General features: G+C 37.6%; 1 protein-coding gene across 3 annotated transcripts in view; it reads right to left on the reverse strand.

Annotated features, from left to right (window-relative positions):
- ATXN7L1 (ataxin 7 like 1) overlaps positions 1-26,249 on the reverse strand; it is a 118,921-nt gene that overhangs the window by 64,501 nt on the left and 28,171 nt on the right. For 2 of the 3 annotated variants that reach the window (XM_064444767.1, XM_064444777.1), the window contains exon 3: positions 13,300-13,404. The exons of the other annotated variant lie outside the window; for it this stretch is intronic. In XM_064444767.1, the coding sequence (XP_064300837.1) occupies positions 13,300-13,404 (105 nt within the window). The remainder of the gene's footprint in view (positions 1-13,299; positions 13,405-26,249) is intronic. 3 annotated transcript variants of the gene reach the window in all.

The following is a 26,249-nucleotide window of genomic DNA, read 5'->3' on the forward strand; positions in this document are numbered from 1 at the left end:
CTCCTGCTGGAATTATTTCAACCTTTTATAAACATATTTTCTTGAACCACAGATTGGGTCCCAAGTGAGTATCTTACTTCTCAAAGTTAGGGATTACCTCTCTTACTTTGATCAACAGCTATTTAATTATCTTATGCAAAATAAAAACATCAATAGGAGAGAAGAAATCAGTCTGGACTTGAACTTGTGTCTTCCAGTAGCAGAAGCACCCAACCCCTCAGCCTTCAGGTAATTCTGAGCCTCTCTCAATCCTTTCCATTCCTTTTCCATATAAACACACACAACTGGAGAAGCAGGCAAAGCCTTGCAAGCAGCATTGTTCCACCACTCCCTGGCAGATGAGATACCCCAGTTCCCATCAGCATTTCTTTACGGAAAGGAGAACACAGTCCATGTGAGTGATTACAAACACCCATTGACACCGAGTAGCCTGCTTAAGGTGCTCTTGATTCAACTTCCCTCGGATTAGGGAAGAAAAGTATAAATAGGATGTCCCACATTGCACATTAACTGTTCTAACCTCTACACGAGTGGCTAAAAGATCAGAAATAATTTTGCAGACCTAGACTTTCATTTCCTCTGTTTTTTTTCTTCAGTCTCCTAAAAGAAAGATTTTACCTCAGGCCAAGCGCAACACTTCACCTCTATGGGCACGAAATTTATTTCGGTAAGAAAATGAGAGAAAAATTATAGTCAAGCCATTTCTTTAACATGAACAACATGTGTGTTCTCTTCTTCAGCAAGATATATAAAAACAAATCCCAATTTTTTCAAATGCATCTACCCAGGAAGTAGCAATACACCACTCCCTAGAAGTTATTGTAGCATTACAGCTACAATTGCATTCAGGGTACAATGGATTGATTAGCCAATATATATGTATACATTCAGAAATGCACATGCACACATAGACTTATATGCATAAAACTCTGCTTCTTTTCTAGTCCCGACAAAAATGACCTTCATATTCAGAAGCTCTGAAGGACTTGAAGATCCCGTCTCCAGATGAAGCAGTGGCAAAGGAGGCTGCAAAGTGACTTGACAGAGCTGGACCATCTGTATTCATCCAGGAGCTCCCCAGAAGCCATGGATGCAGTTACTGAGCTACTAGCAAGCAAGCAAAGCCTCTCACTGAAAGCTGCCTTGTACCTGAAGATCAGAAAGCACTATTGACATCTGGGGCAGTGCAAAGAAATAGAGAGTAGCAAGTCTGAAATGTATCCAAGCCAGAGGGTTAGAAGCTGTAAGAAAGAACCAAGTTAGTGTACATATGGATAAGTATGGTGTATTGGGGAAAAGTCAGCATAATTTTGTGAAAGACTGTTATGAGTCACAGATGTCCTGGAACGCAAAAAGGGACATGTGGACAAGGGAAATCCAATTGACACAGTCTACTTATATTTCCAAGTGAAACGAAGCCATGTATTCACATTTCTTAAAGGAAAGATAACTGCTGTGAGACAGGAAGGAGGGTTCTAACCCCCACCTGAAGGCTAAGAGACTACTTACAAGGCAAGCAAAAGAGGGTAAAAATGTTCCTCAAAGAAAGAATTTCAGCAGTGGCATTCAGCAAGAGCATGCATTAGGGCCAGAACTATTCAACATAGTCAGAAATGATCCAAAGAAGAAGGTGATTAGTGAGAGAACAAGATATTCGGTATATAATTACTCAGAGTACTAAAGATGAAAATCAGCAGATTGCAGAAAGACCTAACATTACTGAACGGTATAATAAAATAGTAAATGAAATTCAATGTAGAGAAATGTAAAGTGACAGACATGGAAGAAGAAAACGATCTTAACTATGTACAAAATGATGGTCTCTGAATTATTATTACACAGTAAGGAGACACTGGTCTTATAACAGTTCTACGAAATTATCATCTCAATGATGTGTAGCGGTCACAAAGGCAAACCAAATGTTAAGGAAGGAATATAGCACATTATACCACTGATTCCCCCCTTTCAAAAATGATTTATGGGTGGGCAAGATACAAAAACACATAGCGAAGACATGGAGAGTCTACAGACTGACAATTAGACAGATTTGGACCTGTCAAACTGGATGAGTGATGACAGAGGAGGGTTATGATGCACATTTATTATGAAGGTGGACAGGAAACGATTGTTTGTCACTGGTTCAAAAACAAACCAAAAAAGAAGGTATTTCTTCACACAGTGTACAGCTAAGTTTTGAGAATCCTTTCCACAGGACCCCATAGCTCTCAAGTTTCCATTAAGTTAAAAAAAAACACTGGGTCAACAAAACTGTTTAGCAGCACAATGACAAACACCGGACTTTTCTTTTCAAGGTTCAACTTCTTGGTGCACTGTTTCTAGACCCATTGTACTAAACATGCGGTTCCGCACTGTGGTCTTCTCCACAGCCTTAACTGTCGGGTCCTGACTACACCTTTCCTGCCCATGCAAAATTGCTGAAAAGCTTTATTGCCCATTTCAGCATTCCTACTAAAAGGACTTGGCATTAGGCAGTAACAAAAATGATTTATTTAAACCGCAAACTAATCCTTTGTTGTCCTAGCCAAATTCAAAAGCATTATTTTTACTCCTATCTTAGAGTTTTCATCTACCTAGAGTCACAGAATGAGAAACACTTGTCTTCAGACTCATTTGGACACGCACAATACTACCGCAAGTTTGAGAAAGCTTAAAGTACACACGAGGATGCACAGGTCTCCATAGTTCAAGCAATGCAGTGACCATCAAACACACACTGAAGCAATCTGAAACACCTATAATCAATGTAGGCCTTTTCAGTATTGTTGGCAAATTACTGGTCCATGTTTCAGCTTGCACAGATGTACTCCTGCTTCAATATTTTAAGGTAAAAGCAGCACCAAAAATGAGGCTCCTCCCTGCCAATCCTTCTAAGAAATTGAATTTAAAAAATGAAACAATTTTTCAATCACTGATCTCAAACCTGAAACTTAAAATTTAAATAACCTGGCAATTTTAAAATTTAAAACCCTAAAATTTAAAATTCTCTAGCTACACAATGAATAAAGCACAACATTGATGATCTACTCATGAAAAGAATACCTTATCAAACACAGGGATTAAATTGAAAGCAGGCACTCAAATAATGATACATTAATGCTTGCCTTAAACACATTTCTCATATGCAATGCTTGATATTTTATGTAAGTATGGTATTAGTTATACTTCACTAGTTGCAGAGCAGATGCTAGGAATGATACAAGATTCTTTTGCAGAAACAAGAAGCCTGTCCAAAAGAGGGGTGGGGGTGGGGGTGGAAATCTGATATTTCCCAGAACACTAGTTGAAGAAAATGTTCCTGGTTAACAGCATCACTGTCTAACAAACACAAATAGCTAGTGAGGCAAGCTTCCTAAATTTTAGGAAATTTAAGTAGGTTTTGGTGCAGGAAGCTAAATTAAATATTCAAAATTGAATCAAAAACACATCCAGTGAGGTGAACAAGTTGCTCATCATCATTTGCCAAACATTTTAAATAGTTCTTTTAGTATAAGTTGTAGAATATGATTTTATTAATCTACCTAGATGAACGCAAAAAATTTTATTTTGAAAACAGAAGCCTACAGTAAGTCTAATCTATCTGTAATAAAAAATATATTTTAGAATAAGGCCTAATTCAATATTTTAGGTTTTAATATGACAATTATTACATTAATATAACCAGTTAAATAGAATAGCAATCACCTATTAAGATAATTGTATGAATCGCTATAGGACTATGAAATGGGAAACACACGGAGCTTCAGCTGTATTTGGAATGATGAGAATTTTAAGTACAGTATTTTATGCATGCAAATAAAATGTTTTGAATAGATTTAGCACTAGTCAGGTACCAAGAGGTTGTGTACTACTATTATAATGAAATAAACAGAACTCACTTGATATTAAACACGGAGCTGTGACAAACATGAGGGAAAAAAATCTTATTAAAATAAACAAGAATATTTTAAAAATTAGGAAGGTATACAAAATATGCAATAAATAGTATTACTGAAAATTGTGGGAAAAGTATCTAATGCATATTTGCAAGCCTTGTACTAGCTAGTTTATCACAGCTGAGATTTCCCCCTACTAAAAAATAAGGGGTTTTTTAAACACCAAATAAAAACCCTATTTCTTCATGACAGACATTTAATGTAACTACTTCTAACTTGAAAAAAACATAAAGCTCTTGAACTACAGTGCCGTAGTTATTTAAATTGCTCTCTGTTGCACGTCTATGAAAAAGGACATATGACTATCCTATCATCCTCCTGCAAGTCAAGGTACTTCTGTCTTCCCCACTGCACCCCAATTGGCCTATAGATGTTAGCAAGCAGTATTTCAGACTATCAGTAGTAGTACTTCTGGAAAGTAACAAACTGCCATTCCAGTTTTCTTTCCACTCACCATTGTACATAACAAGGTAGTCTAATCCTGACAGCTGTGAGGGCCAGAGCTATATTCTGGGGTCATTCAGCCTCCACCCATGCCCGGTTCTCCAGCTCTGAAGGGAGCTCTGAACACACAAGATGAGTTGCACCTCCAGCCCCACCTACACCACCTCACATGCAAACTCAGCAACCACAACTCATGGCACCGGCGATGTTCAGCTGCTAGAGAAGACATTACACAAAAACTGCTGCTGTTTCCTTTGGGAAAAGCCAATAGTCGATGGACAAAAATAATCTTTATGAGCCAGACTGTAATAAAAATTTCAGTACAAGGAGACTAAGAAGTTCCTAAACTTGTGATACGCTTTGCAAGAAATTGCTAAACAATAGCAGAGTAGAAATTGCAACAGTCAGAAAATTAACTAAACACAAAATATTTAGAAAACTGCTAAATGTCATGGTCAATGGGCAGGGCTATATGCAGACAAGACTCCTACAGACTTGAAATGGAACTTACAATATTTGCCAGTGACTAATCCAAGTGTTAGTTACCTTCTGCAACACATGCATAGTGAAACACTTTTACTACCAAAAAAACCCACACCCCACCCTCAAAAACTCCACAACTTTCTTGTCTGATTACAAGCAGGATAAACAAAAAAATAACAGAGAGAAGAGACTTGCTTTTAACACTTCTATAATTCTGAACACTGTGAAGAAGCAATGAGTTCTTAATTGGGCCTTTGGCAGATTCAGATTCCACTTCTAATTTTCTTTCTCTACAGTGCATCACAATTTGATATAAAAAATTATTTGCTCTTGCTTATCTTTTACTCAACAAAACGCTTCCAAACAGTGAATTCAAAAAGCTCTTAATTCTGTTTTGGACTTTATCTAGGAATAGGGCCATGAAGTCTTTCTTTAGAATTATTTTCAAACACATCCCTTACCTAAGATGGAAGACATCCACCTTATTCAGACCAAGAAAGACAAACTGTGGAAAACTTCAAGCCAAACACTCCTATTTTGCCAGATTTTTACAGGTTATGATGGAAAATTTTCACTGTACCTTTCCCCTCTCCCCCACCATCACAAGCCCATCCCTACGCCAGTGAAGCAGCTGGAAGAATGATGCACTAAACACAGCCCTGTAAATCATAGTATGTAGGAGATTAAACTTAAGCCTAATGCTACAGTCAACCTTCAACAGCTGAGTTCTATTAATGGACTCTCCTTAAAAGAAATCCTTATTGGTTACTATTTAAAACTGCATCTCCGTTAAAATCTTGACTGAAAGAAATTGCAAGTGATATGTATCTCCCATCAATGCCATGACAACAACACCCAGTTCAAGTATGCACTGCATCGTTTACCACAATTTATATGAAATAAAAAAAAATACAAAAGGGTTCACAAATACTATCATGGAATACACTATGCAAAAGTGATAATTTATAATCATAGGATTTATGTGTAAACTAGAACTATACACTTCCAGTGCACTGAAAAGCCCACTATCATTACTACTCTTTCAATCTACTTCCTATGTCGATTTATTTAAGATGAGTATTGTAAAATTACAGCACGGTCAAGGCACTGTAAAGGCATAACTTTACAGGTTAAAGTAAAAAACAGAAAGAACAGGGAAAAGACAATTAATCAATGTTTTACTTCCAGAAGGCGACAGGGCGGGGAGTTACTATGCTTTATAGCAACTGCATACATATGTAGCATTCTGTTCACTGCTGAACGTTTTCTTCTGTTGAACACTCACTGCTCCCTGATGCACAACCCTTTGAGATTCAATGCTGCCAAAATGTTTGTGCATTCTCAGACAATCTTTTGAATGTAGAAAATTTCAATTATTGACACACCAACCTAGGGCGAATTTTTGAAGTGCAGAAGTTATCTACGGGAAGTTGTCAGCTTCCGACTCACACTACTCATTGACCTTGTGATTCTCTATATATCATATCTATTTCTATATTTGAACTTCTCTGTTTTAGGCTCTGTCACTGATCATGAACTAATAACAACAAAGAAGAAAGCAGTTGAAGCAGTGGGATGATAGTAGAAAATATTTAAAAAGCCAGCCCTATCAAATACTGTGCTACTTGTTTCTAAGCAAGCAGGTCAGCAGGTCTGAACACAGCTCCACTTTTAATTCCCACGCTAGACTAAGAAAATAAAACACAACATACTCCTTCCAGCCTTGAGCAGATCTCAGCAACCTGCAAAGTGAAGACACATTACATTTGCTGTTGCTCTGAGCATCAGCGGCACATTTTTCAGTCCCTATCACAGTTCATCCCTTGGATCCGGGTGTTTCTCTCCACATTCGGGTTTACTTTGATACATATCCAATACAAAAAGCATGCGCTAGTCTTGTTTTAGCCTGGGTTATGGTGTGCCTGGTGGTTAGGACATTCTTCCTCTCCTAGAAGATGAGAAAAGAGCTTCTAGGTGGTGAGGCTACTAAATCCAAATCACTCGCTTCCTGGACAAGTAATGACTGAGAAGGTAAGATTTTGGTTTGTTTTGTTTTTCTTGAATGAACATGGCCTTATCAATTTATCTTTCATTGAGCTCTCTCCAGAGCACATATGAAAACAACAAGCTGCTTCCAGTCCTGGATGAGCACAGTAGCCAATACTGAGGTGACCAACACTCTCAGCCATATGAGCGGCTAAGGATTGTTATGTATTGCTTGTTTGAATCAAGTATTAAAATGTCAACTGATTATCTTTTATGCACCTAAGTGCTTTTCTGAATCTGGTCAGGGCCCATCAGCTACGACATAGAGCTAGTCTCTCCAAGGAGTAAACAAAGAAAGATTTTGCATTTCTGTACCTATTCAGAGTTTCAAGAATTGCTGACAGTCTAAAAATACGGCACTCCAAGAATATGTAGGGAAAAAGATGAATTCGAAAGAGTACTGGTTTAGCTTTGCCTTTTTGAGGCCAACATTCACTCTACCTGGATTGTCTACACAGCCATGTACTATTTCAGTTCTATGGGAGTGGCGCAAAAAATGGCTTGCAGCCGCAGTTTCACAGTGAGCGCCATTACGCTGGGCTTGGAGAACTTGCAATGACATGGACATGACAGACCCGCATAACCTGCATGTACCATTTCAGGAACTACAGCTTAGATTTTCATGACAGAAAGGAGACAGAGGATCATACCACTGGTACCTTGGTCTCAAGAACAAGATTTCCGACAAAAAGACTGAAGCTAAAGCAAATGTTTTGTATGCTTTCAGCAATTTTGGGTTTCCAATTTAAAGTAATGGAAATGAAAGTTGCAGAAAAAAATCAGTGTGTCCTAGGCAATTGCACAAGTAAAAAATAACAAATGATGTACACAAAAACCATTCAATTCCTTCTCCCTCCAGTCCCACCAAAAGAAAAGGAAACTTGGGATTCTTTGTCAGTCTAGCTGCTACTGTTTCCATATTTAACAAAAAGCGGGAGGGACAAGAGTAATTTTCATTATTTTAATTCTTTTATGCAGTGAAACCTAACCACGTGACATACAGAAAGTTACTCAATCAATAATGATATCGTATAACAAGTTTGACAAGGCTGTGAAAAAAGAAAATCGCAGTAACAGAAGTAGAATCACTCAAAATGCCATTGTCCTTGAAGGGCACAAGAGCACTCCCCTTGATAAAAGGTCAAATGCAATGGATAAAATATTACCAATTACAAAACCCCAAACAGCTGTATTTAATAAAACCCAAGGCCAATTACCAATACCAGAACCAATACCAATTTCAAATCAATAGTTGAAAATAATATAAAAACCGAGAATAATCCATCAAATGTGACAGTGATACCCATATCAAAAACCTTATGCAAAAAGAGATGCCAGCTAGTAATGTTCCAGCTCGTGTTAAGAAAGCAAATAATTCTTATTCATACTGTAAGCTCGGCCTTCTTGTCTTTAATCATGGTTCATTAAATTGTAACGCACAACTATTACAATGCAAAATAGCTAGTCTGAGAAATTCAAAATATATAACCTCTCTTAGGAAAAGAATTATGATATAGAAAGGAAAATTATTTATTTATATTATTCAGTGCTCCATTATTTTCTAGCTTGTTTTTCTTTTAAATGACGCTTATACAGACAAACGGATAAAAAGGAAATACCCTTTTCCAACTTTCATGAGGATGTCAACCCAAGGATTTATAACTCAGAAGTAGTGAAAATGAAGCATAGTTTTTTTCTTTTTTAAGGAATAAGAATTTCTACTTCGTAATTAGAAGCCTGTTAGAATAACCTTAGAGACAGGGAAGATAGATAGCAACGAGTCTCCAATAAAGAAACTAGCAAAAGAAGAGATCTTGATGGTAATTTCTCCTTGACAATGTGAACAGTTCTCCTTTGTATGCTATGACTTCATCAAATGGGGATTTAACTATTCAGTTCACTATGATACCCTCCATAGTTTTGGAAACTGCTCTAGGGTATGTTTGGCAACTTTCTTTGACGGTTATACTGCAGTTATTGTTTAACCAAGCCGCATTATTTAGCTTGGCTAATTCACCTCTTCCCCCCAACTTTACTTTTAACACTTTCCCATCATTAACTTATTTCCTCATATTAAAAGAAAAAGTCAAGATGTTTTGACAAGCTCTGTATGTACACTGATTCTTCATCACTGTGCCAGAGCTACCTTTTATGAGAGATTTTCCTTTCAACAGGAAAAGAACCAAGTTAATGAGCATTTTATTGTTTGGAACATTTAAAAAAAATAACCAGAACCGTATCTGATGCTCTTTATTCTACTAAAGGACAATGCAATATAAGAATATGAAGCTTTACTTTCTCTGGGGCCAAAGGAAAATAGAAACATTTCCTGGGAAACGGTACGGATCCCATCTTAACATGTAACATACAGACTGTCACAGAATTGGAGTTAACAGAAGTCACATGGACAGTGCTCAGCATAGGCTGCCACCCTAAAAATCTCCCAGAAAACAGGTATGTTGGAGAAAAAAACCCAAACAGCAAGAACATCATGGTACTTCAGGGAGACCAAACCACTACACTTTTGGTGCCCCAAGAAGTGCTCTGTATCTTCTATATCTATATCTTCATTGGGGCTTTTGAGAACGAAGTCTCAAAACTAGAACTCCCCCTGTGCCAAGTACACTTAGAAATGCTACAAGCTGTATAACTAGACTGACTTCTCATTTCAAACTACTTTATGGAGAAATAAATAAAACTACATGTCCACACATTAAAAAAAAAATAATCTAAGATATTGTACCACTGCAACAAGTTACTCCAACGGACTGACTTCAGAAGCAAACACCACTATTTCAACCCTATTGTTGATGACATTATGATATACTATAAGTGCACAATAATACTGAATGACCTCAAGAAATTATTTGATTTACATAGTTCATCCAGCAGCCTATAACAGCAAGTCTCTCTTTCAGTTGGGCTTATGCCGTATGTACATGAATGATTTAATCCTTACAAATGGATATAAATGTTTATTCCCGATACAAGGAGGTGAAACTGCTCTTAAAAATAATGCAGTTTTTCTCTGACTTAGAGGCTAAAACAGATCTACTACTTTGCAGTACTGAGCTTTACAGGGTGTTTATTACAAAGACTCTCCAGTCCAGCAAGCCAGTCCTCTAATGAGCCAGATCTGTTCTTTTACCTTTCTGATATCTGCTGTACAATGCATCACCTCCCATTAAAAAAGCCTGAACCACAACCAGATTTTTCTCTTTTTCTGCTTGACATTCCAGGAATCAAACCCTTAAAAGTTAAATAACAACATCTGCCTCTATAGTCTTCACAACTTCCCAGTGCCATCAAGGATGGCTGCCATCTGTCTGAAATTAGAGACAAATGAAACAGTGGGTCGTCTTATGCTCTGGAGGAACGCAAATGCCAGCAAGGGCTCAAGAGAAGTATACAGAAACGTTTGCTAAACTAAGCATTCCAGTGCTGTTCCAAAGCCAAGACCTTCAAGTTACAATGCAGGGAACCTAGAAACATAAAGCACATGTCTGGCATGGATCTAAATCCTTACTGAGAGAATATGGACTGGATCTTACCAGGGGTATTAGTAACAAATCACACTTTGTGGGAGATTCTGGGATAGATCTCTACAAGTCCTTGTCAGCAGCAATAAAGACTCCCCATGACACAGCCTTCAAAGAGCCAAAAAACCAGCAGCGGCTTCTAATGCTTTCTCATTCCATTGTCTTTGTTACAACTTTAAAGCTGCAATTCAAGACATGTAAAATATAATGCACTTATGCTAAATATGACAGCCTAAAACACCTCAAAGTCTACTGACAGGCATGTTCAGCATCACTGAATTTACAAGTATACTGATGCATGGCCTAAATAATTAAAGAAAATCTGATCCACTAAACTGATTGTGCCTAACAGGTGGTAAAACTCTAAATAAAACTGGAAGTTAAACATTCCTGCTTCACAGAAGAGCCCAGTGCAGCCAGCACCAATGTTTCAAATGTCTCTTCTCCAGACCTTTCTCAATGGGCTATTGATATCATAACATATCCAGTGAGAGACTTTTCAGTCATGAGCAGCTCACAGTTGGTCTGTTTTCTAATGCAAGATTTTTACCATTTTCTCACCAGACAATGCAACTACAGATCAGTTAATGACACCCATGCGTAGCTTACACATATCTTATCAAAACAACTATGTGTCAGTAGATGCACATCACTTATATAACATGTAGCACTTTTAAGAGACTAATTTTTTTTTAATAAATTATTAGACATTTTACAATAATTCACAAGAAACCTTTTCTATTCTAAAACTTCTTTTATATGGTTTTAGTACATCATCCTTTCTGTTTCGTTTTTAAAACAAAATATTTGTCTTTACATTCAAAGCTCTTCCACAGGCTTTTCAGCAATATTCCAGTACACCTTTCCTGAAACAAATATGACCAGATTAAGTACGATCTTCAAGAGGTAACACCTTTGGTCAATTATTTTCAGTATTCCCCAAGTCTTTATTCAGCTTAGGCTCTTAAATCAAGCAATTCAGAATTTAACGCTCAATGGTTCTATGTAACAGGATTGCTGTAATGAAGATGAAGTAAAAGGAATTTTACAAATAATGGACTAATAGAGAAAAAAGAAAAAGAAAATGGGATAGTGACTCACAGGATCTTTGCACCTAACTGGCAACACACTAACACTGGCGGTAACTCGTTACTTCCAAAAAGCTCAAAAGGTTCTTTTTAACACGGAATACTTTACTCTCATCTAACAGAAAGATCATTCCATATGCCTCCTACATGAAAACAGGACCAGCTTTCATACTGGTCCCCAAACCAGAATGTCATGTCCAGGAAACAGCACAACTATGGAAGGCTACAGCAAGATGTTATATAGGATCTTCTGTTCTGTAGCGGATCTTTTCTGAATGCACCAGTTCAGTGTTTATAGTACCCACTGTACCTGTGATCATATGCACAGAAGCTTTTCTGTCACTGAAAGAACCATAAGATACCTGAAGTTGGGCAGGAAGAATCCACATATGACTAAGGGCAGGAAACAAATTTTGGAAAAAATAGCAGGACTGCTCATTAAAACACTGAAATGAACACCTGACCTCACCATTAAATTAGAAAGTCCTTCTCCCACTTTACTAGTACTTTCAGAACTTTTCTTATTCACTGGATATAAATACTGTAATTCCACTATTACAATTTTTTTCACAATTATTTCAGTCTGGGTGAAACATCGTGGTAAGTCATACAACTGCCTTTTTAAGATGAATGCAGTTGCTCCTGGTTGGTTGTTAGCAGCCCCTCTATACAAACCCAAGATAATATTTTGGTAATATCTCTTTAAAAGTAAATAAATGACTATATTTTCTGTTCATCCCACTTACATTTTCCCCTTACTGAGTTTCTTTGCTGTCAAGAAGACTGAAAGGGGCACAGGATTTGTGAAGTTTATTTGTCATATGTAGGCAAGGAAAATCTTGCTGGGGCTTTTTTTTCTTAATGTATTTAATTGATTCCATCCTCAGTATTAATTACCATTCATTATTATGCAATCACCTTCAAATTAATTCGATTAAACCTCATGCAAAGCTAGCCATTCCAGTCACATTTTGCAATACTTTACAAAAAAAAACACCCAAACAGAACAAAACCAAAAACCACCACAGAAACAGACTGCTGGACAAATAACAAATAAACCACTGGATAAGTAATAAATAACCCAGACCTTGGGATTAAGTTTTTCAGATAATATTTGAAAGTAGTTTGTTAATCAATAGCAAAAATTTCTAGCTAAAGTAGTTCTGCTTACAATCAACATAAAAATTGTCATCTTTCTGTTGTCATACTAACAGAAATAAATATCTGCACATTCCTGCAGCTTCTCAAATGAACGTTTCTCAAGAGAATCTTAACAAACGTGACTCAACATGCCAATTAGGTAAAAAATTAAACCCTATGATAAATATAAAAATAAGCCCTATATACACCTATGCATAAATCCCATTAGAAAACAATCCATAACATCCAACTTCTAGTTACCATAGATCAGTATCACAGCCCTCACTTTGCAGCTTTGATAAAAGACAATCCAATGTTAGGTCATAATAGTTTTAGCCTAGCTAGTGTCTAACTAACAGGATTTATTTGTTAGGTTAATTTAGTATATGTTCAACTTGAAAAGTCCAGCTTCTACAACAACTAATTTAACTTCCTCTACAGGAAATACACTTATTTGAAGGCATCGCTGGTATTTTCTGTGGAAAGAACACAAGATAACCAGAAAAGTGTATCTGCAATGCCTCTGTCATGATCATATGCAATGATTCTTAAGAGAACCATACGCCAGTTTGGCACTGTAATTCAGGAAAGAAAACATTCACTTACCGCAGTGTGACTGGAAAACCTGTGGCTTGACTACCTGATTGCAGATATTGCACACTACAAGATAGAAATCATCATGAGCTGGATAATGGCCAAATAAGTGCATATCTGTGGGAAAGTTAAAAATATATACAAGAATTAGAAAATATGCTTTAAATATATATTAAGAAAAAAAATTGAAAATACTGCAGGGCCACTACTGTTAATTAATTTATACAAAGCAAATTTATACACTGCTCCATAGGAGCTTCTTACCAAGCTAAAGGGATTTTTTTTCCCTTCTGGGTTTCAAGGCCCTATACTAATACTGCAGTCTCACCCCTCAGTCTGAGCCAGAACACAGGCAGCAACACCTTTGTCTTAACACTTACTGCCAAGAAGTGGAATAAGAATTTCTGTACTGGTCAACTGTTGAAACAGTAAACGAATACGTCTTTTAAAATCTCTGCCTAAAGATCCTTTTAGAAAACACAGTGCACGGGTTATGCTTCATGTCACAATATTCCAGGCTCGACTACAGACTGCTAGAGAAAATCTCCTGCTTAAAAGCTAGTTATAGTAACCAAGGTCAAGGATCCTACAGCTTAAAATACAGTCAGGAATGTCATCCCTGTTTTGAAACAGATGTCATGACATGAAATTTCTGATTCTGTGTGAATGTCCCTCCTAGTTCAAACAGCCTGCTGTTTGTCTCCCCAGCAAAAACTCTGGGAAGAGACAAAGATGGTTAATGAGGTATTTCTCAGTGATGGCATTAGGAATTTAATGAAATCAAAAGACGGGTACAGTCAGACAATGATGGGCACTTGTCCCTCTCAGCTGAAACACATCATGCAATACATGCATTCTTAAGCCATTACAAACACAGAGTAAAATAGGCTTAAATTACTACTGAAGGCCTCAGAGCTCTAACATTACAAGTGAGGTAACTTGTTTCACTCTGCATTGCTGTAACTTAAGAACAAGCACACATACTCATCCACCACAGCTCAGAGGGCAGAAATTCCTGTCACTTTTATGCGCTTTGGTGTGATCATGCCACCACGCCCAGTGTTGTTAATGAAGGTGTTGCTGCATTAGTAACCCTGTGCCGAGTATCGGCTGCACAGATCGCAAAACCTCTCAGAAGAGGGTACTGACATCTTTATTTAAAGATGATGTAAAATGGCATTCCAGTGTTATTCAGCAGCATCCGAAATCTATTACAGAACTTGCAAATGTGGCTTCTGACTCAGCCTAAAATACCAACCTGGCGCCTTTTAAACAGGAGGAAAAATGAGAGGACCCTCAGTGAAGACAACACGCATGACAGCAGCCATGATAGATAAACATCAACGACTAATTCCTACTTCTCCAATAAGTCATATCTTGCTTTAAAAATAGTGATTTTTTTTTTTAAAGTGACACAAGCAGGTACTTTATTTCATTAGTTCTTAACCAAGGCAAACATTTTGGCCTTAGAATTATTTTTGTAAGTAATTCTGCCCTAGTCTGTACCACTATGTAAGTAACATCACTGCTTATAATGTCAGTACTTGCCACAATGAAGTGCAAAGTGCCTTCGGTCCGCAAAAACCCCACAAAGGAATGGGGCAACCCTCTCACAGTAATTCAGGCAGTATCACAAGTAGATCCAAACAGGCCTGTTCAAGCATTCTTGGGCACAAATGAGCACCACCAAGCTGCAGGTATTTCATAGTCTGATATGATGTGAACCGTCCCTCTACCTCCTGAAAACCAAAAGCCTCTCTCTGTTACTGCTCATACCAGGCTATGAAATCCAGTTGAAAGGTTAACCAATAATGACGCCTTCGCAGTGCTAGTCTTGGACTAACCAAGCTTTCAAATGCATTACAGCCAGATGAAGACTATTAACACATTCAACTTCAATTTAGAAGAACAGCAGTGGTGAGGTGTAAACTTCTTTGGTAATTTCTTCATGTAGCAAGTGTTAGTACTGATGAAGCCAAAACTGTATAGTTAGATTAAATTAAATCCTCCCTACTAGTAAAACAAACAAACAAAACCCTAAGCAGGCACTACGTCTGGCCTGTTTATTTTATTTCTTGTTTTAATATTAGAAGTCAGTGATCTCAAAGGAGAAAAAAAATCACTTCACATTGGCAATTCTTACCCGAAGATATTTTTGACCAGAACCTACAGATTTCCACTAACAGCACTGTAAACTCCATAGAAAGGAGTATTTATCCCACGTATAATTTGACACAAAGTCTGAGCTCAAAAACATGCATTTAATTACAGTTATGAAGTATTTTAAAAATGGTTAAAACATTTCAGCAACTTACAACATTTTTTTCTGTTGTTTGAATGGTCTGGTGACAATCTTGTTATGAAAACATACAGACTTTGCCCTTTACAAACAAAAAAGTTACAACTCTTTTCCATTTAAAATACCTTAAGTCCATTTAACCTTCAAAGCTTTAAAAAGCTTTAAGCTCTTTCAAATATGCCCGGCTCTGAGGCATATCAAGTCTGGCTGGATCCTAGTCTTGAGTTTTTATGAAGTCTGGCTGCAGGGAGTAACTTATAAAAAGACATAAGGTATTAATACTGGAGAAATCTATCCAGGGATATAGGTGGAATAAGAAACCAGGTTAGTTCACAGCATCACAAAGTCATTTATGTTTTCACCAGACACTGTCAAGGAGATAGAGCAGTGAAGGAAAAGTTCTGGTACCTGTGAGCTTGCTGCAGAACACTGGCAAACAGCACTGCACCTAACAGGTAAATAACACCATTTGAGTCTTTATGATACCGAGACAGCAGAAGTCGAGATGCAAAGAAACTGCACAGACGTGTAGGAGAATGCACAAAATGCTGCTGTGAGAAACACAGCATCAAAACGATGCACAGGCGCGAGTAAGTGACATCCTGAAGCAGCACTTCGGAAGTTTTTTTCATTTTCAGATGTCTAGAAACAGCCTAGCAGAGATGCAAGTGTCTATTGTAAGTGTGAGTCTTCTGATATGAAGTTATCAGCTACCTGCCACAAGTCCACGTAAATTAATTGGAGAATCTCAAGGGCACAAAACCACAGGTTGAAAATCAGAAATAGGAATCACACTACACAAATAAATTGTTATTGAATCAGAATAGCTAAAAAGCTTAAATTAAACACTATCAGACTGGATTCCTTAAAAACCTCACTATACAGGAGTTTGTAAAAGGAAAATTCATCAAGTCCAAACAGGTTCAACTAACTCTGTTAGTTCCTCAATGCTAGCAAGACTGGCACAAATCAGTTTTCATTATTAAACTCAAGATTCGTAAGCACGCACACAGTATATATAAATTACTTTTTAATTAAAACACTATGAAGCATTAATATTGTCTCACCAGAAATTCCAATGGGGGACACACTTTACTGGGCATAATAATATTACAAATGCAATCCAGAGCAGAGAATTTACAATGAAGAGAGCAAGTAAAGTTTGAAATTAAAAAGAAAGCAGAAAATATAAAGAACTATATATCTTTCTAGATACGTTTTCTTGTTTTTAATAAGAATAGTTCAATGCTACCATGTCCTATTCAAAGCAACCATGACTGAAGGGTTGTTCTGGACACTGGAATAATTCTTAGATCAGATTACAGCCACTTGACAATCTAGACCTTGGTACGAGCAGCAAAAAAGACAACAGCCTCCCCAAACAAAAATTTATCTTCTAGAGGCAACAATCCCCCCTCCATGTCCGCTTAGTTGAAAGCAATGGTGATAAGCATTTCAAGAGAGGTTAATTTTGGAGAAGAAAACAGCTCTCTCCAAAGTTAGCTCAGAAAAGACTTCTCCAGGGAAAAAGGTAAGACCACTGAAGAACACAGCAGATAACTGGTGAATAAGGGGAGCAACTGTCAAACCGTACTGAAATAATTATCAAAGTACAAAAAAAACAGGGAGGGGCAGAAGAGCGACTGCAAAGAGTCTTTATTTTCTACCAACATCTGGATTCCCCCTAAAACGGAAACAAAGTGACCAAAGTGTGCATTACTCACCCCAGACTGGCACGGCCACCTCTATCAAAGCCTGTGATCTGCTTGCTCCCCATGTGCAAATACAGGTAACAAGACTGAGACAGAAAGAGCTGCCCAGCCCTTCTGGTAAGTAAAAGCAGTCCATGTCCCCCACCACAGTTACCTCATTTTACTGGAAGATGCTTTCAGTAGATTTGAAGAAGACTCTTGATAGCAAGAAAGAACAGAGAACTTATTTTCAAGTACCTGCACACTTTGCGGAAGTGTTATCTCCACCTACCCCATTCCTTGCAGTACCGAATCACCGTCCCCTCAAAATGGAATCCTTTGGCCAGACATGTCTGTTGATACTGTACACCTACAAAAGCCTTGCTTGGAAATGAGCTATTTGACTAACAGGATGCAAGTGTGTCCCACATCACGTGAAAAATATGCAAGATAAGTGGAAATCAGGGACACTGAATGCCGACTGTAGGAAATACAACCTTCCTACATTAAAATCTTAAACCAAATATTACTTTGTATATACTTCACTATGGTGCTTGGAAAATAAATATAACTTCTGCTTATAGTTTTCACATAACTAACATTTGCAACTAAAAAGACAGCTGTAGCTGTATGACACAGTTTTGTAATGCATCATCTTGGTAAAATGTGCATTAAAAACACAAATACCATAGAAACACAAGAAAATGTTGCTTCTGCAAATCGTGGCATGAAAATGCAGGTGTCAGATATGACTTTTTATCTTCTCCAACTCACACAAAGGAATTTTTTTTTTTAGTAACAATCAAAGCCAGATGACTTATATGAAGTTCCTTCTCTATTATTATATAATTCATAATCATTTACATCCAACTGTATAATAAAACACAAGCTAGAAATAATCTAAACCATTCTCCCACTGCAGAATTAAGGTTGTTGAACAGTAAGACCTCACAATTTTGCGCGGGAAATTAAATTTTTAATTACCATCTTTTGCTATAAATTATACACACTTTAAACATTCTCTTATATATCAGTTCCTCCACTAAATATACACACAAAGTCTGCTTTGAAAAATATTAGTCATGTTTATTTGTAAAGAGAGAAGGGAAGGGTGGAGGGGAGAGAGAAAGACTATTCAGGACACACTGGTTTAAAACTAACAAAGAAAAGCTAAAAAAAAAAGGCAATGGCAAAAATGGCAATGGACAAAACCAAATCCATGTGGTTTCTCCTGCTCCTGGAGATAGATTTTTAAACTCTGTGTCTAGAAACGTGCTCAATATCTCCCTCTTGTTCCACAGAAGTGACAAATCCCACCATCATTTAAAAAATAGAGTAATGTACAAAATCTTTCAGTGAATTAGATTACTTTTACATTTGAGATTATTTTAAAAACTAGGTAATTTGCATGATGAATTGAAACTTGAAACTGAAACAATACAAAGACATCTCCAGGGTATTACTCAGACAGCAGTTAAACATGCTTACATAGACAGGTTAGTCTTATCTTAGAAATAAATGTCACACTCTTTCCATTTAACATCAGCTTTATTCTCCCCCAGGTATGGTTTTCCTTTAGCTTTTTTATGCAAAAAACAGTAAGTTGCTTCAGTAATTAGCTGGCCAGTATAAACTGCATTTTACCTCTGAAAATGCCAGAGTCACAGTTGCAATTAATCACAGATCTGTTTAAACTGAAAGAGACCACTGAATGTCATTTACTCCAAGCCCCTGCTCAAATCATGGCTAACTTCAGGGTCAGGACCACAAAGTAATGCTCAAGCTCATTTCTTTTCTGATGGAAAAATGCAGGTCATGCCTAAAGTTAACCATGAAATTGAGGAAAAAGTAAAATTAAAATATACAGGACAGAACTAACATAGGGCCAAATGCAATAGTCATAAGTCCTGACTGATGTCCCTTGGGTGTTAATACAAGGAGCCAAATATTCTGCATGCTAAAAAACCAAGTGATTAATGAGAAGAAATCAGAAATACTGGAATTGTCATCAACAGCACTAAAAAATGAAACACAACAGTGACAAAGGAAAAAAAAAAGGCAGGGAAAAAAACAGCAAATAGACTTTACAAGAGTCACTGTGGTAGAGAGTCAAGGTGATGACACCTTTAAACCAGACCAGTAACTTCAAATGGTATGCTGCCTCCCAGGTTAGAGCAATCATGAGGATGCTGACAATCCTAAAGAATGTTGGGAATTCTTCATTAATTATAGTTTATACAGGAAGTACTACTGCCATTGACTTGGAAAGATTTTGTACTACACTGCCTTATCTAGGCATTTTGAAATTGTATTGAAGATGGAAGTTGTGCCTTCCATTCCCAAAGACCCGTAACAAAAGAAAAAACAAGTAGATCATAACTAGGAACTGGCGATCTAAGCAAATATTGTAGATTAATAGTATCTGCATACTTTTTGTAATAACAAACTGTTTGGAAGGGATTATGAAGTAAACTACACACCACTGCCATTACTATTTTGCATAAGACACTATATATATATTTAAAAAAAAGAACAAACATGGAAAAATGTGACAAAGCTTTTCTTCCACAATTCAGAAGACTTATGAAATTTATGTAGGCTATTTGCCATCCCAGCCTAAAATAATTTGGCAACACAGGACCAGAATTGCCTGGGCTACCAGATTATCACATCACAAGAATACTGGAAGAGAAAACCCCAAACTCACAGGTCTCTAAAGCATGCTGCATACCTATGACACCAAGAAATCTCAGCTTTTCACATCTTAAGATATCTAGAGGATAAGACAGTAGCTAATGTCTTTGCTCTTTGAAAAACCTACTTCTTAAAACTTGCTTATATGGAGGCACATGGCCCCTTGCCCCGCAGAGTAGGAAGACGACAGCTCATCTGCTTATGGAGTCTTTATTTCACTCTCTGTGCACAACTCAGATAAACCACAGCCTCCAACACCAAATAACTAGTAAAGTGCTCAGGTGCTTTTCTGTGCGTGCAAAGGCGCTGAATTTCTTCTGTAACAATCTTCTTTCTGTAACACTGTATGACACTCAAAATAAAGTTGCTTTGCAATTTTCTGTTTCAAGAATAAGTCAGGCTGCAGTTCCTCAAGAACTTAAACTGATCAAAGTTAGGCACTGGTATGGTCCTTTTTGACTCCAAGCTTCATATTCCTGCCCCTCGCTTGTGCTTGTACCATCAATTAACTGATTACACAAGAAGTCAAATTCAAGACAACTCTGAACCAGGAGCAAAGCAACAGGAGAAAGGACAAAACAAAACAGGAAAAGGTTTTCTGACAGTTTAGTTCCCTGAGCGGCAACACTGCAGAACCTGATGAATGCTACCGCTAACATAAGGGAGCGGAAGGAAATGCCGTGCCCAGAACTGGAGAGCAGGGGGACCAACAGGACCATGACCAGTTAAAACCACTGTGGAGCAGCAATGCCTTCCTAGCTCATGCTGAAATCTGTCACACAGATATCTGTGCACTATTAAAGGAAGACACTTGGCTACAAAAGAAACTTTGTAAAAATAAAGCTACTTGTTAAAGGTAGCAGTAACCAAATTTATTTATCTGTACTGTATAAAAATGTTCAGAAGCTTATTGTCTCCTTTTACATAATTCTTTATGTTTCTAACACTTCAGATTACTGAACTAATCTTTAAAACCAGGTTCCCGCTTCACCATTGAACTTTTCAGTTATTTTGTGCAATGTAACCAGACAGGTTAACGTTTACCTTTTCAGTCCCTTTCCTGGCTTTCCTGCCTGACCTTCAGTTAAAGAGCCTCCTCATTTCTGATGTGAAGAGTGTAGGTAATACTACGAAGAAACCAGTGCACATTAAGACAGTGCCATACACCACTGAGGTCTGTTTGGATGGTTATGAGAATTTTGGTTAATGATGTCTTTTTAATTTTTTATCATCAGATTTTAAACTACAGGGCAAATACAAACATTAAAGCTGCTAAAGTACATCAATAAAGTTTAGTGAACATCTGCATTTGGCTGCTGCAGCTCAGAGCTGGAGTAACAGGGAACGGTCCTGGAAAGGACCAGCTAGAGCGGAGACAGACCATTCACTGCCTTGGCCATGCTCTGCACTGGCCCATCTCCTGCAAGTGCTCATGGAAGAATTTGGAGAGTGGAACAGGGCTGAAAGGCCAAGGGAAAAGACGATTTAGCAGGGTGACAGGCAATAAAACCCATGCTTGTAATTGAAATGGACATCATTCAATTATACAATATTTAGTTTTGACTAGATAAGTGTAATCATAACATATGAACATGAGGCAACTCTAACAATTCTGGTAACATCAAACTACTGCCTACGAAATGATAACTGTTCTTACATTTCTCTTTAATGATTATATTACACTTCAGGGAAATTATCTCAAAGACCATCGCCCTCATGAACCTAGATTTTAAGCTGGCTCTCATTTTACATAAAACAACATGCTCCAGGAACTAGAACAACTGCTTACAAAATCTACTATTGTAAAATTCTATAAAGTCAATACCCAGAAGGAAATCCTGCTATGCAGTAAAGAGATACTAGTTAAGCACATTAAGGTCCAAGACAGAAACAGAAGAAAAAAAACCCAAACCTTCCAAACATCAGCTAACTAACTTCTCTCACAAATCAAGGTGAGCAAAGCAGAAGGAAAAAAATAGACTTTCATATGTTCAAAAGCAAGCTAGAAGAGTCATGTAAATGTAGACAGTATCTTCAATTAGATGAATAGGTAAACAGTTAGATCTGGCTTTTGGGCTTTGAGCAGATGTGTGCCCCAAAATTTTCCCTACCAGCTACAATTAGTCTAATTAAAGATATCACCTCCAGCTACAAATTTCATCTTGCTTACGTCTGGAAATCTTCAAGACAGCAACAGTATTATTAAATGACAGCAAAAATTAAATTACTGAGGGCAAGGAAACATTAAAAGATACATGATTTACAAGGATCCAGACTATGCACTCTGTATCCAGAAGCAGAGGTGACATCCCATTTGTAGAACATGTAGCATAACAGCCCCAGACTCCTGAGCATATCGAAGAAGTCCTCATCAGGAGACTCTCTTACCCTGCAGAAACAATGGATTTCTCTTAGATGCCCATGTATATCACTATCAAAAACCTTGGAGAGGGAGCATGGCTGCACACAGGTGTGCATACAAAGGATAGAGAATGTGCAGAAGGATTATCAGTCTCTGCATTAGATTTCTGATTTCTCAACTTCCCACAGGCAGGCATAAGGGGAGGAATAGCAGGAAATAATTTTCATTTCCCTCATAATTCAAAGTGAACGTCATGCACCTTGACTAGAGAGCCACCATGAACCACTATATAGCAACAGAACAATTCTTCCTTGAACATGTATCAAGAGAAGTCTCACTGCAAATGAGACTTGTCAGCACAAGTAGTATCCTTCATGGATGATGGGACTAAACTTCAGCTCAGATTGATGTATGGCTCTCCTGAATTACATGTTTGACCTTTAGCAAGTTAGAGGGTTGCACCACAGACATACTTTCTAAGAGACTTCTATAGCAGGTGGACTCTGCCAGCTTCTCTTCTCCAGGAGAGCACACCTCAGCCCAGGAAGAGATGTCAGATCTGCAAGCTAACTACAATAACTCACAGAAATACACAGTGTTTCAGTCTTTTATTTTCCTGCCATAAGGTGGTTAAGCTTTCTGATGCCTAGCCAAATACAATAAAGAGGCAAGGAAACAACATGAACATACTGGTCCCACAGATGTAGTAAGATGAAGATCTGGAGATAATAAATGCTGGTTGAAATGTAAAGGGTCTTCTCCAAATTTTTTTCTACAGTATTTCTTATATTTCTAAGCTATTTCTAAGTACTCAGGCTATGGAGAGGGTTCCTGGAACCCCTTCTCAGCTTTCAACTTCGGCCTTACAACAGCTGATGATGACTGCAGGGCAATAGTTTGGTATTGCTGTCCTTCATTAGTGGAATGAGCAACCCTTGTTGGAGCCTGAGACATCAATGGGTTTCAGAAAAGCATATTGGACTTCTGCAAGTCATTAGAGTCCTGAAAATCCAAATATATTAGTCTGTCTAGAGCCAAAAGTAAAAACAGAATCAGTGACAATTGGGGATTCTTTTGCTGGAAAAGACAGGCCATTCAAATACTCCTACAATAGATCTAACTTTTTGATAGTCTGGCACCAAGAGTTTGTTTAAGAGTGCCAATGGGGAAGGAGACTTCTTCCCTTTTATCTGTGAGGAAAACCATCTTCTTGGAACCTCTACAGCTGTACTGGTATCCATCCAAACACAGGTGATTTCCAAGACTGCCAAGACTGGCACCACAAGGCAAGTGGTGTTGGAGGTAGTGGGGAAAAAAGGCTTTTCAGGTCCTTCAAAGCAAAACCTGCAGAATTTGAATGATACAGCTCTGCTTGACAGATGGGAAAACACACTGACTTTATGGTAACAGAGGACAACCATTCTTTATGGAAGTTGCCTATATACAAGGTATTGTGGTTTCTTGCAGAGCCTGTATTAATGCAGCTTATAGACTGGTACCAGCAAACATGTATCTGCCTAAATCTTGCTCTCCGAGTACAGATATAGTTAGCAGAACACTGCTAACACCTGCACCCTGCATAGCAGCCTGCTACTTCTCTTCACATCTGGGTTGCTGCAAAGCTTCCCTGTCCCTTTTGTTACAAGGCTGACCTTTCTGAGCTTCTTGGTCAGCAAAGCTTAGTCCAGAGGATGGTGATCAGATCACAGCAGTTGAAACGAAAGATAAGGAAAGAAAGTGGGCATGCTTAACTTCAGCTTAGTAGTAACATAAGATATTCACCAAGTACAACCTTGCTGTTGTGACATGAAACTGGAGGAGAGCTGCAACTGTTATCACCCCCCTGACTTTGTGTACCGGAGACTTTAGCTTTCCAAGCCAGCTGGAAGGTAAAATACTGACACAGTTAAAAATACTTGGCCTCACATACAAGAATGGCACGCACTACTCCTGCAAGAACCTGTTCTGTGCACGTAACACATTTTCTCCTTACAGGACACCAATTAAGACTTTTAAAAAAGAAATAAAAACACAAGAATTTTCATTCTGGAGAAATGAAGGTCTTTCTCTACTTCAAAGCAAATCTTGCAATTATCTTTTAATGCTCAAATTTAGTCAACAATTGCTAGCCAACTACCTCAGAGAACAAACTGAGCTCTTGCGAGGTTATGTGAGGTTGTGAGGAAGAGCCAGAGTGACCAGAGAAATTTATTTAGTTCTTAGCTCCCCATAAATGTTGCTTCTGATCGTGGCTGGCTGAAAAGGTGAGAAGACAGCATAAACTACTGTCAATTTGTCTTCCGTATCACAGCACAACAAGCCTAAGGGTTTCGCTATAATCAATAAGTGTTTACTAATGATGTAGGTATGCTATTACTTGATTTCACACCAGTAGGGTTTCTATATGGGCTTAGTGGAAAGATTTGAAGCTTTCCATTGTGCAAGTCAAACTAAATAATTTAAATAAAAATAAATTAATAACCCATCTGTAAACTACACAACAGTATATCTGTACTACAGATGATATTTATAGTGGGTCAGGGTAAGTACGGAAGTATTTTTCCTTATTTTTCTCCATTTGCTAAAACTATAGCTTCAATAATCTTATATTAAGTGATCAAATCTTAAGTGATCTGAAAAATAAAGTTTGAAAGGAAAATAACTTCTCTGATCTTTACTGATTTTTTTTTTAAGGAAATGTTGGATACAGCCATATTAGGGACTACTGAATGTGCAGCAAAAAACCAGAAATCTTTTAAATACAATTTATTTGTAATACTTTATTTTAGTAAGTCCATCATTCGGAGTGCTAGTAATGAAATATTACAAGGATTGCAGGTTTTCTTCTTTCATTTTCTTGTCAATGCACACTAACAAAGATGTTATCTATGCAGTCAAACAGTCCTCAGGAGAAAAATACCATGACTGAAAAAAACCTTCATTCCTATTTCTTCTGTGCAGACTGCCATGAAACAGATTTTAATTCTCCAACTGGTGCTTTCTTCATAAACACTCAGCAAGACACAGATGACACTCACACGCTAGCCTGCGAAGCTGTATTCTGCATTCTGTATTCTGTATTCTGCAGAAGATAACTTCTGCAGAAAAGCAACTCTGGTTTAAGGCAGCACAACTGGACTGAAGGAGAACTGGCTTAAATCCTGGCTCCTGAACAACATTCTTGCATGACCCTGATTAGATTTTTCTGTGCCTCAGTATCCCATCTCTAAAATCAGGATAATATGCTCTTTGTCTGCCCTGCCTGTTTAGATTGCAGCCTTTCAGTATTCTCCTACTATTTGTCCATACACTGCAGCCACAATGGGGCCCTTCATTTTGGCTGGGACCTCACTATGGCTATAGAACGAGGAACAAATAAGACAACTTTCAGTATGTTTTAGAAGCAGTGCGTGCAACTGCAATGCTATTGCAAAGACTTGTTAAACAAGTCTTAATAATGTTTAAAAGAGCATTTTCATATCCAAGTGACATATATAATTGCAGCAAATATTCTTCTTTGTTGGCAATATCAAATAAAACTTTTGTTATGCATTCTTTACAGAAATCCTGCTTTGAGTAAGCACATAAGTTAAGTGTTAAAAAGAGTCCTGTAAAAACGAAATTGTCACAGCTTTCTAGCCCAGCTCTTTAATAACAAGAATATTATTATTATAATAGAAGTTTAATAATAAAGATAGTATCATCAGGAAAATATTTCTAGACAATGACTAATGAGTACACTCTTCTAATTTTTCTAGCAGGGAAAATGATGACTAAATGAGAAAAAAACATTAAGAATAAAATCCCTAATCTCACCTATGTAATTTTTCAACATGCTAAGTATCTCATTGCTTGTCCATGTACAGGAAGGGCGGGCCCGTACGCTATTCTCATTTCATCAAGTGTTGTTATGGGT

Source organism: Phalacrocorax carbo, chromosome 1 (assembly GCF_963921805.1).
Source record: "Phalacrocorax carbo chromosome 1, bPhaCar2.1, whole genome shotgun sequence".
Taxonomy (NCBI): domain Eukaryota; kingdom Metazoa; phylum Chordata; class Aves; order Suliformes; family Phalacrocoracidae; genus Phalacrocorax; species Phalacrocorax carbo.